The following is a 16,172-nucleotide window of genomic DNA, read 5'->3' as shown; positions in this document are numbered from 1 at the left end:
TATGAACGGCATTCGTTATAGAAACATGACAATGAAGTTTTTGTGGCCTCAACTGTACGGCATAGATCTGGACTACATGTGGTTTCAGCGAGACAGCGCCACCTGGCACGCCACGCATGCAACAATAAATTTATTTCAGCAACGATTTTCAGAACAAATTATATCAATAAATTCTGGCCACGAAGATCATGCGATTTAACGCCGTGTTTTTATTTTAAAATGAAAAAGTGCATTCTTACTGAGACACCCTTTAGAAATCCTTATCTTAATTATCAAAATCCCGCTATTTTTTAATATTATTCTCGTAAATTATCCACAATTCTCCATTGGAAGTTTGACGGATTGTAAAGGTTTTATCATGATTACCACCAATAATTTTCGAAATGTTAGTTTGTATGAAATACAAATGGAAATTTCTGAAATATATGTAATTGGAATATTCATCGTGAAAATCGTGTAGAATTAAGAATATAATGCCTTCATTGTTGTTGGAATTCATTCTGTTTATTTGAATTATTAATTTTTTTGTTAAGTAAATCAATCATTGACTATTTCATTAATAAATAATTAAACTTTTGCAAGGAATGCATGCAACCATTTTTCTTACTTGTTTTTCAGATCGTTTTAATTGTTACTTTGTTTAGTAAAGTATGATATTTGAAATAATTTTCAATAACACAAATTCCGATATTCTCAATTTGGACGTTAATCTGGTAACACTTTAACACTCTCTCTTGTAAGTGAATATCAGCAGTAGATCTCTCCTTTTTCTTGTATATAGCCTGTGGCATAGAAATATTTTACTTACGCCTAGCTCTTTTAATAAATGTCTAACTGCCACCACTATAAAAGGTATTCCTGCATTGAATATCAATTAATTGGCCTGGGTTTGTACTCAAACACGTACGTTCATGACCGAATGAACGTCAGTCAGTCTATCTGTTCGTCCACCCATACACTCATTTCAATCACTATCGATAATTCTTGCAACTCATAAATTTAGCCATGCAAAGAAACAAGTCATTTGAACACATTCTTGTCCAATGTATGCGACGACATTTAAAAGTAGTATATGGCTGTTTTACCGGTTTAGGTTGTGGCACGTTTGGAAAGGAAAAAAAAACATCATCAACGACAACAATATGTAGCAAGAAACGAAAATTATATTTCAATTCAATACACATGATTTCTTGTTTGTAGCATGTACAACTTTTTTTTATACGTGGACGCGTAAGAGAATAAGTACGAGTACGTGAGTGAGCTTGAGAAGAAGACGAAGAAGGCACACACCCGCATTTATTAAATGTGAGTTGAAATTTCATGTTATTCTACACGATAGGTACATACGAGTACTTATCAGATCGTTAAACTTTTTTTTCTTTCGTGTCTGAGATGGTATTCAAAGATCATCATCGCCAACATTCACCTACGCATTCCTTTCGAATTTTCGTTTTTCGAGATTGTTGTTGTTGCTGTTAAAAAGGTGGGATTTATTTTGTTTACAATTTAATTTGCTTGAGGTCTGTCTTGTGCTCCTTATAAATATTCCCTCTCCAAATTGTTTAAGCTGCCCTTGTTGAAGTATTTTTTTAGGGGTCTTTCGATTTTTATTTTGTTAATTACTTAATTATGAAGTTAGTTTATTTATGAGGCAACGACACGAACCAATTCTTATTCTTATTACTCATTTTAAGAGCTTATTAATTATTTTTTAATTATATACATACATACTGAAGTATACTACTTCTATGTAGTAATTATTTATGTGTTTAAGTTTTTTAGAGTGTATCTTTTAGAATTTATTAACCTCTATTGACTGCGTAACAGTGGTTGCAATATTTGTTGTTGCTTCTTTTTAATTCTTTTGTCTGAGGCATGCATTTCCTATCTATTGTTTTAAGTCACAGACAGTCTGGTCGTTGGGTTTTCCTTTAATTTTATTTTTGCGTAGTAGTATGTTTTGGTCCTATTTATATTTAGTGTGTTATCTCTTTAATAAATAAAAAAAGACAACCATTTATTATTCCTAACAAATTGATCAATTAATTATTTGTTACCTATGCTAAATCACTATTAATTTTTTTACTCATCCAAACATGTAAACTTCCTGTCACGTTTAGATCTTCTTAGGTCTTTACATTATGTATTTGTAGCATCTTAAAGCAGAGACGATATATTCATGTATGTAGGTAAGAGTACATACTATTGTTTATCAATTCCGGAGTTATTGAAGTGTAAATCAATTTAATTATAGGACCGGAAGTTAAATGTTTTTAGAGAAGTATCTTAGAATAATACACAACAGCATATATTTTAGTTCGTATTTGGAGTTTAATTTAAGTTGTCAAAAATATATCATGAAATCCACCAAAGAACACAAGTTTTTAACTTTGGAATTTCGATAAAAATCTAACAATTTAATTTATTTAAATATTCTTCGTATCTTATGAAGCGGATATTGGATTTTATTGATTTGATATGGATTTGAAAGATAATTATATCCTCTAAAAGGGGGGTCACACGGCATGAATTCCATATGTAATGGGACATGTGTTCGATACATGTGGAATTTCATGTGTATGTCAAAATTCACGTTATACATACGATTCATAATTTCACGTTCACACGTACATATGTAATTGCATGTGACATAACCTCTTTTTGTTTATATGTTTGTTGTTTTTAACAATATATTTATTGTGATTTAAAACATTTTTAAATCACAATAAATATATTTAATGCAATGAAACTTATTTTGTTATGATTTTTCTCTACTCTTTTTTTGTTTTGTATTCTTTATTTTGCACTCACGCAGTGTTGTATTTCAAAATACACATGTTAAACGCACGAAAATATAACATGTATTTTACATACGGTATGTACATGTTTACATGTGGGAAAATGTTCCAATACATGTCACAAAACACATGAAATACATGCCGTGTGACCCCCTATTAGCAAAGTACTATAATAATTTTCTGAGTGTAGACTTGAAACCTTATACTACCATTTTTTACTACATCGAATAAATGTATTGTGAAATTTTTGAACAATTCTTATCTGCATCTGTCCTTAACGAATGAGAATTAAAACAAAATGCACTGGCTTTGCGTGAGAATTACTCGTATCTAATTCATTAATTCATTCAGTTATTATCACACATAGAACTGAGCATGTAAAAATAAGTACATATCATCATGATGTAGAAAGTACCAAGCCGCCGACATTCGTACACAGACACATGTATACATTAATGTGTCGTCACCTAAAAGCAATTAAAAAAAATACAAATATTTATGTAGGAAAATTGACACACAGTTCATAAACTGATCAATACTAGCGATCGTAACTGGTCATTACAGTTACAAGGTTATCATAAAGCAAATATTTAATTATTTTGATAATAACATTGAATATTTATTTTGTTTTAGGCAATTTTCGAAATGATAACAAATGGTGGCAAGAAAATGTATTAAAAAATTAAAAATATTTTCCTATTTAGTAGGAAAAAATTGTGCGATAAAGGTACTAACTAACATACGTAGGTAGGTAAATTAATATTTTTTTTTCAATAGTTTCAATTTACAAGTGACTACTGTGAAATTATTGACAGCTGTGTCATTTAATTTGTATGAAAAGCAATAATTTTTTTATTTTATTAGTATAATGTTTTTTTATACAAATAAGTGATTATAAATGAAATAAAATGTTTTATAATAAACTTAAGTACATACATATGTATGTATTAAAAAGCTAAACAGAATTACAAATTATAAAATTGATTTTTATTTTAGGTGTGTTTTACAGATGAGTCCCACTCTCTCATTCTCAATGAGTTTTGTAGAATCTATAATAATTTGCGTTAATGCCCAATACACTATATACTATTGCTGTCTAGATTATTAGTAAAACTGTAACAAAAAACAAATAAGAGAGCTATATTCGGCTGAGCCGAATTTTATATACCCTTCACCAAATTCTACTTCAAAATAAAAATTTTAAATATTTTTAATTTTTGGGAAAAAAAATTTCGAATTTTTTTTAATATTATTTAAATTCGGGTTAAAAAATATTTTTTCAGATTTTGACCCATTGTAGGTCAAATTTACTATGGTTTTATATACGTCGTTGCACAGGTCATTGAAATATCTATCATTAGATATCCATATTGTCTATATTAATGATTTAGTAATCCAGATATGGGTAAAAATAGGTCAAAAATCGAGGTTGTCCTGGTTTTTTATATCTCAGCTATTTGTGGACCAATTTTCTCGATTTTAAATAGCAACCGAGCCGGAAGAATTTCGGAGATATTGATGTATCATTCGTGTATGTAAGTTATTTGGGGGCTTTATAAAGTTGATTTCAACACACAGACGGACAGACGGACATGGCTATATCGACTCCGCTTTCTATAACGATTCAGAATATATATACTTTGTGGGGTCGCAAATGAAAAATGTAGAAATACAAACGGAATAACAAACTTATATATACCCTTGCCACTCATGGTGAAGGTTATAAAAATAGGTAAAAAATCGTGGTTGTCCACGATTTTCTTGATTTTAATAGACCGTTTTTCTTGATTTTTAATAGAACCCGAGCAGGAAGAATTCCAGAGATATTGATGTATGCATCGTGTATGTAAGTTATTTGGGGGCTTCGGAAAATTGATTTCAACAGAGAGACGGACATGGCTTATGGAATGGACGTTTTCGGTGCCGATTACGGTGTATGCGGAAACGTAGCTTTAATCGACTCTATCTTTAAGGATCCAGCATATATGTACTTTATATTGTCGGAAAACTATATTGTGGAAATTACAAATGGAATGACAAATTTATATATACCCTTCTGACGAAGGTGATGGGTATAACAAGTAAGAGTTTTATATTTTTTGTGTGTTTTGGGTCAAACCCTTTATAAAAGGATTTTTCGCCTGATTCCAACATATTAATCTTTGTTTCATCATACCACAGTATTTTGTTCCAATATTTATGATTTTGTGTGAAAATTCCAAAACTTTAAATTAAATATGATTAAACTTTGTTTGACTAATTTTTAACAATTTTAATGGAAACTCGTCAAAAGAAAAATAATATACGCGATCTTTGTACCAATATTTATTTCGATGAGTGTAACTAGATCCAGTTGCGAAATGTGATATTCTACTCGTACTCCATGTGTATTCTACATAATTAAGTATATATGGTTGTATGTACTCATAAGTAATCATATCATTCTGGGAGGTTTTATATTTTATTTAAATCTAATTTTTTTTTATTTTCCGACTTTATTCGTTTTTTCTATTATGTATAAATGATTTAGCACCTTGAGTGATCATCTTTTGTTAGTAGAGGAGGTACATTTTCACAGTTCTCAATTAGAATTAAATAAAAAACTAAAGAAACGAGACTTTCAAACTATAGATTGTGCAAACGTCTGTTTAATGTAATTTAGCCTAATTTGATATGGTCGTCTGTGTCTCATGTCATATCTTTAGAATGTACATTCATATGTTTGTATTCAAGTGATGACACGAGTTGTGTATCTTTGAAGTACATACTATGTGTAACCAACCATCTTTAGTGTTGCATTTAACGTCATTGTATTTGGGTTATCAGACTCATTCTGTTGATACACAATCCGAGTAGAATTTAAAAGCAAAGCATTTTAAATTAATGTACTACACATTGTTATTTATAACAAGTAAGAGTGCTATATTCGTTTGTACCGAATCTTAATTACCATTCACCAAAGATAAAACTAATTTAGGTGAAATATTTTCTTTTATTGTGATGAAAATTATGTGAATGGAGATAGTCGTGATTTTTTGCTTATATCTTTGCCATTTGTGGTCCAATTTATATCGGATATATTGATGTCATATCATGTATGTAAGTCATTTGGGGACTTCGGAAAGTTGATTTCAACATACAGACGGATGGCTATATCGATTTTGCTTCCAATAACGATCCAGAATATACATATATACTTTAAGAAAAAAGTGTAAATTACAAACATAATGACAAACTTATACATATATACTAACTATTTTAGAAACACATACATACATATGTATGTATGCATGTAAGTGTGATTTGCTTAATTTAGTCTTGGCAAAAGAGCATGAACTAAAAAATAAAAGTTTTAACTTGCCATTATAATTATACTAAAAAATTATTCTCATTTCAGAATATTTTCATTGTTTTATCTTATCTAAAAAAATACAATGAAAATAGAAAAATAAGAAATCGTTCTCAATTTTTAGTGATTCAAACTCTAAATAATCATTTACAAGTGCATATGTATGAATGTATACACACATATGTATGTGTGTATGTATTTTACATAGAAATATATCTATAAATATTCTTACTTAATTTTTAGTCACTGAATAGTTTATTTGTTGTCTTGTTATCATCATTATCACAAAAATTAATTTTGTTGAAATAAAATTCAAAAGAAAAAGTTAAAACTATTTTGGTAATTTTAATTTACTTACTTTACCACTTGTTGCCATTATGTTTTCCACAGTACAAAATTAAATTTTTTTTGACAGTTTATGTTGACAACATGATTCTTATAACATATTCCTTGTCGAATAGACCATATTGATTGTGGCAATACATCATATATTCACTCATAAACAAAATAATGATTTATAATTGTTTTTGATTTAATTAAAATAAATTTGAAGTCATTATGTCATGATTGAAATTGTCAACTAAATTATTACATTACTTATTTTCCTATTATCTTATGTGCATGAAATTTAGTATAAATTTGGTGTGAGAGAATTGCAACATTATAAAATCGACATTAAAACCATACGAAGTAATGGCTATGAATAAAATAATTAAAATTAGAAAATTTAACATTTTTATATCAAAAACAGAACCAAATAGTTTGCGTTAATCCTTACGTGTCACAGAGTGACAGCCATTACTTTTTATAATGTTGTTGTCGTAAACATATAATTGTTGTTTTAATTTAATTTCAACAATATTTTAGTTACTGTAAAGTTTTATATTTTCTGTAATTCCCATTCGCTCTATAGTTTTATTTGTATATTATCTTTAACTTTCCTAGAGCGAATAACAGTAAATTTCAGTGAATTTATCAATAACATTTTATTTGGGAAATAACATTGTGTATTTCTAAAAAAAAATTTTAATAATAATATGATTAATTTGATTTCATTGGATCATAATATGATTTAATTGGGTCATAAATATGATTACTTTGGATCATATCATGACACAACAATATAAGCTACACTCAGTAGAAAATAAATTCTCAATTATACAATTCTTGTAACGTCAAACAAAAGAAAATATGAAAAAAAATCAAAATCAAAGTTTGATGTTATAGGGGTAAATATTGAAAACTCTCCCTAGTGATTCTACTTTCTACAATTATTGTATCATGGGTCATATTATGATTGATTTATATCATAATATGATTATTTCAGAACATATTATGATATTTTATTATACTAATAATGATCATAATATGTTTGGACTACAATCATTAATCTTATCATAATGTGTTGCTCTTAGATTATGTTTTCCACAACCATGTTTTTTCTCTGCGTGCACCATCATAAAAGATGCGGACACAAACGATAGGAGCTAGCTGGCTGAAATACTCGCTGTTGATAAGGTTTGTTTGGTATTGAAAATGTGCAATATCGGTCCATGATTTCACCTAGCTCCCATACTATTCGAGCAGTTATAAATATGTTGATTATGCGGTAATCCTGATAAAATGTTGCATAAATTAGTTCTAAGTACTCTGAAATTATACTGTATGTCCATAGTACCCGTACAAGGCCCCTCCCAGAAAATGACTTGAACATTCATAATTATTTTATAATAATTAATACCTAACTTTTGTGAGGATCGGTCCATAATTGACCCTACTCCCCATATAACCCATATATCAGAAAATTAACATTCTTACTTGTTTTATGTGAATTTGCAATTGTTTTAGAAAGAACAAGTAACAGTGTTATATTCGGTAGTGTCGAATCTTATATGTATAACAATAATATAATACAGGCACCGATTTTTGTGAATTTTGTATAAAAACATTTATCTGGTTGATCCGATTTGGTTAATTTTATATTTTCTATTACTAGAAACTTCAGTGGCAAATTTCACAGTACGGACATTTTGTTCTAAATTTTGTTTTTTGTTGGACCGATTTTTCCCATTTTCAATATGTAACAAACATTTGTGATCAACTCACAATATTCTCTTAAGTTCTTCCTTCTAGAACCTACAGGTAAGCAGACGATCGAACATACTAGATCGTCTTAGAATTTCATTAGGATTTACTACCAATATTTCGATGTGTTACAAACGGATGAATGGAGCTTTGCAAATATTGCAACTAAACTTATGTTGTTGACTGTGTGTGTTGCACGAGCATTGCATGTTGATCTGTGTTATGATGATCATCTCGCTCTCTCCGTTCATTGCCATTATTAGCTTGAATTATTCAGGCAAATTGTCATCAATTGTATCCAATTTAAATATAAAAGAAGTTTTGCATTGTTGTACATTTGTTTGTTCGAAATACCGGAATATAAAGGGTAATTTAAATACAGTTATCATTTTGAGATAGAGCTTTTTAAAATTGAAACAAAATTAACAAAATTTTATTTTTTAATCAAGTATGGCTTTATTAGAATGGACAAATAGTCCCAACATTTATATAATATGAATCATGTGGCTGCGTCGGATTGCTTCGCAATGGCGCATCCAGTGAAAGCAATCCAGACCTTGTGGACGGTTTCTGCATTTATTACACGGACAATAATCGTCTTAAATGTCTGGGTCGTTTTTGAATAGAGTACTAGCATAACACCGATCTTTAAACCAACAAAAAGTGTAACAAAAACAAATCCCAAATTGTAGGCAATCAAAACGATCAAAACGATATAACGATTACATAACTGAGTGCGTAAAATATCTACTATTAGAGATGGAATTATGTTCCGCAAATCATAACAATTTTTATTATTTATTATTGGTGTATTATCAATAGAAATTTTATATCGTGGTCAAAACTACACTTGTATTTGGGCCTCCCTGTACTATGTCTATATCGTCATATTAAATGCAAACGGGGGGCATAACTACACTTTTCTTTATTTTACAGGAGAAGCAAAAAAAACGTATAGGTACTAAAATTTTGAATTTATACGAATTTTGTAAATGACAACAAATTCAAAGCCCCGTTAACATCGTTGTTTACTACAGTATTAACATACATGTGCTTGTCTTGTATGTTTTCCTACGAAAGTGTAGTTACACCTTTTTGCATTAACAAATACATGCACTTGTAGTTACGTCCATTTGAATTTCTTTAAAAAAGTCAGTAAAAAAGTTTTTGGTATGTAGGTATCTAAAATTTTGCGCGAATATGTAGTTAGATAAAACAAACCATAATCAATCAAAAAATGCATTTCGAATTTTTGTTTAGTTACGTCCGTTTGCATTTAAGGTGATGATATGTAGCATATTCAATTTCTCATTATTTACATGAAATAAGCTTTGCTCTTAAATTAATAAAAAAAAACGTTGATCAACATAATACATATTTTTAATACCAAATCCAATTTAATATTAGTCTTACAATTTATCTGCCTGTAGATAAGATCATTTTGATTTTCAAATTAATAAGCGATTCTTTTTTTTTTCAAAATAATATGTATGTGAAAGTTCTTTCCATAAACTATTATTAAATTAGACGAAGAACAACGATATTATTCTTTCTTATTGATATTAAATTAATTAAAAATTTGGGTTTTAGAGACCAAGGTCAAGGTTTTGTTTACATATCAATTTTCCTTTGTAAAATGTTAGATGCCAAACTTAAAATTATAAAACCTTAATGACTTTTTAATCGTTTTGAAGCTTAATAAAATCAAAATTTTATCAATTTGTAATGGGTTTGTTAATAAACAGTTAATTAAAAATGATATGCATGAATGAATCTTCCAGTTAAATATTTTGATTGCTTTTATATATTTTTTTCTTTTTTTGAAATTTGTATTGGATTTATTTGGAGTTATTAAGCAAAATTTTTATATTTATATTTTATATTTTATAATTACAGTTACATACATATTCATATTCACAACTATATCGTATTGATCATGATATCTACTTGTTTTTTAGTTTTACTATATACAATTATTAGGTGGTTTACTGCCTTGTTTATTTATTTATATTTTATTTTAAATAGTATCAAGACGTATTAACAAGGTGAGTGCGTCCCGGCAACAAATACAACAATGCAAAAACAACAGGCAATTTGTTTTTGTTAAAATGTACGTTAAATGTCAAAATCAAGGCGAATTAAAATATTACTATGTTATTTACAATAACAAATGTAAACATAAACAATGTTTGACATATAGTGTACATAAAACCACAGCGAATTAAGAAACAGCTGATTTTATGCACTCACCTTGTTAATACGCCTTGAATAGTATTTTCTGTATTAATTATAAATTCTATTATATTTTCGTTTTTATTACAGATCAGTTTTATGTTAGAAACAAATTACTATAAACGAAATATGTACAATATTTTATGAAAATAAAATCACAAATGAATTAATATCTTATACAAAATGAATTCGAATCAAGGAAAATTCCGACCCACCATAAGTGCCATTGATGAAGTTGATGACCGAAATTTAAAGTTAGATGATGCAAAACAACAAATAGAAGGCAGTGAAACGGCGCCATTAACGACAAATCAATTGAAATTAAATATAGATCAAAATGTAGGTGTTGCCAAAGATCTAGAATCACAAAACGACCGGCATGATAATGATATTCAAGCGGAGACACCAATATCTGGTGGTCCCGGATCTGTCAATGGCTTCAGAGGTTGGTACTAAGTTAAATCATCACCATTTCGTTGTCACTATATACAAATGTTTTAAGCACTAATTCACATTCATTCACGCTTGTTTTCTGTGGAATATTTTCTCCATTGTAGCCTTTTTAATTCCAGGTCGTATGTCATTCGATGCCTTAATGAGATTATCACGTAAAAGACGTATTATGTATGTGACCACAGCATGTTTGTGTGCTGTCCTCCTGATTATCATCATAATGATGATTGCATTTTGGCCCGAAGTGCCATTTTATCTTAAGGCTGAATTATGTTTAGAAAAGGAATGTGTTCATTCAAGTCAACAGATCTTGCTGTGGTCGAATACTTCTAAGAATCCTTGTCACGATACTTATCAATGGGCCTGTGGCAATTTTGACAAAGAATATGCTGAAAACGATTATTATGTAATTAAGAAAGGGGAGTGGAATTACAAGACTTACAACGAATATCAAGGTAAGTTTTGTGTAAAATTAAAATTAGGAACTAATAATACATCAATTTGTATAATTTTTTTGTTGTAAATTTAGAATTAAACGAATTAAACCGTTTTATATCAATGTTACCAACATCGTCTGTGTCATATTCAGTAGAATCCATGGTAACAAGTTTATATCGGGCTTGTCGAGAAATCGATACATTGGATAAATCACAATCAGACTTGTTACTCAAGAAAGCTATCAATTCAGTGGGTAAGTCACATATACATACATATTATATTAATATGACGATCAATTGTCAAATTGACAAAAATAGGATAACCAATTATTTGACACGATCAGTTTAGAATACGTTCGGTCTTTTTTATCTGTTAATTACTATTACAAACCAAACAATTTAAGGAAATATGAGATTTTACATTCGTTTGTTCGTCTTTATTCATTTATTTTTAACAAAACTTAACATTTACTCGTATATAATTAATACTTTACGTGTGTTTTAAAAACACTGTAAAACTGTTTAATGACCAGCTGGAGGCAAGTACGCTGAAGATTTAGCGGCGTTGTGGCTAGTAGAGCTTGAAGAACCACCAACAAATGAACCGGAAATTCCAGAACCAGCACCACCGAAATCAGCACCAGCACCAGCACTACCACCTGAAGCTCCACCACTAACTCCATCCAAAATACCAACAACTGACTGTTGGGGAGCAACACCAGCATCAGTATGTTCAGAAGAGCCTTCGATTCTATCGTATTCAGCTAAAGAATTAAATATTTATTAGAGATATTTTATAGAATAAAAGATGTAGTGGCGTTATTAATTAATAAATTACCTTGAATTTGTTTTTGAGCATGTTGGGCTTCTTCTTCGGTCTTGTATTTAATGAAGAATACTTCAGGTTTGCTGGGCACTGATGGAGCAGGTGTGGCGATGTCACCAACTTCCAAAGAGCTATCCTTTTTGGACAAAACATAAATGACTGTCTTTTCTTCTTGAGGAGCATATTCAGCAGACAATTTGACATTGGCATTGCTCGATGATGGCGCTTTAATGAAAACTACACGATAGTTCTTTTGAGGGCGACCAATAACTAAGTGTTTGGTGCGTTCCAAATTTTCATTATCTTCTGGTGCAGCAACAGTGATGAATTGTTTGTGCACGAAAGGAGCTTCAAATTGGGCAGAGTGCTGTTGTTGCTGTTGCTGTTGAGAAAATTGATTATAGTTCGATGATGAAGTTGATTGGAAACCACCGAATGATGAACCACCGCCAAGAGAACCACCACCTGTAGATCCAGAACCAAATGAAGAACCACCGCCAATAGATCCTGAAGAGAATCCACCACCACTACCTCCCTGGAATTTTATAGCACTACCTCCCAATGAACCCCCAGAACTACCGCCCAATCCTCCAAAGCCAAGACCGCTGAAGCCTCCGACGTTGCCAGAACTTCCAGCAGTGCCTCCAAAGCTTCCCGAAATACCACTACCATAATTGTATTGTGGCTTAGCCAAAGCTAAAGCAGCCATTGAGCACAAAGTCTGAAATTATAAGGAAATTGTTAAATATTATGTGACAACCGAAAAATGTTTTTTAAATTTATGTATATTCATGTCCTTTACCAAAAATACGCGCATCTTGATGAACTATTGATTTTAAGAAAATCTTCTCAATTGTAGATTTCTACAGTTAACGTGAAACTGATAGTTAATAATCAAATCATCAACATTTTTATACAAAATCATCTTTCAAAATGTTGTCTTCGTAAACCTTAACAAATTGTATCTTCAAATAACAAACAAAATACAGCCAACAGCACATTGTACAGACAACGATTTTTTGGGGTGTATCAATCAACTTTTCCTATATAATTTTTATTTTATTTTAGTGTATCTTCTTGTACTGTTTTATTTTTATTTCATTAATTGATCAATTAATTAATTTCCTTAGTAAGTCATTGCTGCTGACACTACTAACACATGTATTGATTAAATAGCTGACTACCAATCTTAAAGGTAGCTGAATTTTCGTATGGGATTGTTTTGGAATACCAGTTGTTTTAATTGATATTTGTCAGATTTGTTTTGGATTTTTGTTTCGTGTTTGTTTGCATATTTAAAAATTCGATGTATTTATGTATATTTAATGTTATCTCATGTATCTATTTTGCTTTAAGTATTTCTAAACCTTTAATTTAGTTTTTTTGCTGAGTTTTTTGACACTTCAAATACACAAACAGACAAAATGTTTAATAACCTGATAAAATACTAGATTTAAAATGTTGCACAAAATTCAGATCATGTTAAGTCATCCGTTTTTATAAAACACCATAAACATTATTAATAACTAAAAGAAATTAAAATCTTTTAAATTTTAGTTTGATCTATTTACCTAACATTAAAGAAATCATAAAATTATTTCCCTGTGTAAATTAAATAACCATACAAATATGTTAAATCTTTATTGAATCTGTGTCGTCACCTCGTACATCATCATTTCAAAAGTTCATATTTATTTTTTTTCTATTTTCTTGTGGAATTGTCTTTATTTGTCTTATGTTATTAATTATCATCTACTGTTTGTAATCGTAGACATTTAAATTTGCATATAATCAATGCAGGCAAAATTGATTGCAAAAAATGCAAATTTGACATTGTGGCATAAATGGCACTCAATTCATCTCTTTTAAAATTTTATTTATTTGACTTTTTTTTTTGTTTCAAATTAAAAAATTTAATGATACATGTTTGTTCGTATGGTACTTCCTTAAATTTGTATTTATGTATAATACAAATAAATAATCTACACTAAAAAGATTGGTAAATAAGTATTGTCGTATAGTTGGCAACATATGAGTTGGAGATGTCCTTCATTTTGAATTGAAAGTTTTTATTAGCATTATGATTTTTTTTGGTGGCAACGATATGACAATGTGTTATTAAATATGTTTTGTTATTGTATAATTTTATCATAGTTACAAATTTGGCAATTACACACTAGTAACTTTTCTGGATATAGAAGGGCTTTCAATCATGTGGAATCTGCGACTATTAAATCAGACCTACTTGATTTGATCAGTTAACTTTAGGATCATCAATCTAAAATTGGAATGACTATGATCTCTAGATCTGCCAAGACGGGCACTCCTCAAGGGGCGTCCTATCCCTGAATTACAAAACTGTTGCCTATGCGGATGACGTAGCGGTTGCAGTTTCAGGGATTCACCTGGGCACTATATCACGCTCTTGGTTAGCGCAAAATACTTAGGCATCATTTTGGACAGAAAACTGCCCTGGGAACTAAACACTTTGGCAAGAAAATCAAGAAGGCCATAGGCTCGAGATGTTGTATTAAACCCAGAGACGTAAATTGGCTAGGTGATAGGGTTACTAAGCTGATATTGCTCTATGGGGCCTCTGTCTGGTGGGGGCACACTGCATTGCCTTTAAAGGGGAATGGCAATCCAGATAACAACTAAGTCGTTTAAATTTAAAATTATGTGCATCAGAATTGTTTATAAAAAGAACTTTTGATAAATTTTAAATAAAAAGTAGAAAGAGTATAAATTAGAAATAAATATTAGCTCTGTTCAATAACTAAAAGTTGTTACTAGTTAGTAACAATTGTTACTGGAAAAGCGTTCATTAACTCAAAAACTTGCAAGTAGAGAAAAAATCAAGAGCATATAAATTTTAGAAAGTGTTCTCTCGTTGCAAACTATTACAAGTTCTATTTGGAACTAGTAATAGTTAGCAGCTTATATTTCAAATGAATTATCAAAGAATTATCAATAAAATTGAAGAAAATGTGAGTATTTATACATTTTAAAAGGAATAAAATAAGACAATTGTGTGTATAAAACAATTGTTACTGGAAAAGCGTTCATTTACTTTTCACTATTATTGAGAATTTGCAAGTATTTACTGGGAAAGTAAATGAACATACCTATTATTTAAGCGGTAAGAATATTCTATAAGAAAAAACTGAAATTGTAAAAAAAAACATAACTATTTCAGAGTATGCTCCCAGGACTAAAAATTAAAGTTCTTATAAAGGATGAACTAGTTCAATATGAATATCAGTTAATACTTATGTCTAGTGAAATCTTTATATATAAACAGAAAATGTCTAAATTAATTCGGGGTCGAAAGGCATAATGATCTAGAATATATCGCACTGGTTCCTCTAAAGAGAGTCAACTTAAAATGTTTCAATTTTCACAGCGGTCATATCTACCCACTGTAAAAATCTTACATCATTTTCTAAACTCTTTCGACAAAAAATACAGTTGTATCCGTCTTCAACTATCATTGTAATGTATGAAAAAAAAAATGTTTTTATTAAATTTTGAGTTGACTCTCTTTAGCGGAAACAGTGCTTTATGGGTTCGCAAATGAAAATTTTAGAAATTATAAACATAAATACCTACACGAATATTTGACAAAATATCATAAACATATTTGTTACTCACTGTAATTATTAAAACATTCAAGGATGTGATAAAAATAATTTGATTAATTGTCAAATTTCAAAGAATTAAGATATTTCTCAGCATGTTTTTAATAGTCATTAACTTATTATTCGTATTTTTATACAAAACATGAAACCATCCATATGTTTATTGAATATTAGATGTATTTAATAGATAAAAAATTAATTATAATATAAAGTGATTAAAATTATGGACCTGTAGTTTTATAGTTTAAAGTTAATAATTTACTGCTATTGTTTAGTTTAATCATTGTTTTTTTTTGCTAAATGTATATTCAAACACGTTTGAGTTGTGTCAAACATAAATTTAATAAAACAGTT

General features: G+C 29.5%; 2 protein-coding genes across 4 annotated transcripts in view; one reads left to right on the top strand and one right to left on the bottom strand.

The window, feature by feature from the left end:
- goe (gone early) overlaps positions 1-16,172 on the top strand; it is a 45,569-nt gene that overhangs the window by 2,477 nt on the left and 26,920 nt on the right. For 2 of the 3 annotated variants that reach the window (XM_065508669.1, XM_065508668.1), the window contains exons 2-4: positions 10,555-10,909; positions 11,022-11,372; positions 11,447-11,608. In XM_065508669.1, coding sequence (XP_065364741.1) covers positions 10,648-10,909; positions 11,022-11,372; positions 11,447-11,608 — 775 coding nt within the window. In that variant the 5' untranslated portion in view covers positions 10,555-10,647. The remainder of the gene's footprint in view (positions 1-10,554; positions 10,910-11,021; positions 11,373-11,446; positions 11,609-16,172) is intronic. The other variant, XM_065508670.1, reaches the window with a different exon arrangement.
- Twdlalpha (Tweedlealpha) lies at positions 11,877-12,997 on the bottom strand. The gene is made up of 3 exons (XM_065507051.1): positions 12,992-12,997; positions 12,193-12,901; positions 11,877-12,118 (listed from the first exon to the last, which is right to left on the bottom strand). Exons 1-3 carry the CDS (start codon positions 12,995-12,997, stop codon positions 11,877-11,879), a joined length of 957 nt encoding a protein of 318 aa, XP_065363123.1.

The sequence above is a fragment of the Calliphora vicina genome, chromosome 4 (genome assembly GCF_958450345.1).
Source record: "Calliphora vicina chromosome 4, idCalVici1.1, whole genome shotgun sequence".
Classification (NCBI taxonomy): domain Eukaryota; kingdom Metazoa; phylum Arthropoda; class Insecta; order Diptera; family Calliphoridae; genus Calliphora; species Calliphora vicina.
The sequence above is the reverse complement of the archived record's forward strand: the minus strand, read 5'-3'. Positions and strand labels throughout refer to the sequence as shown.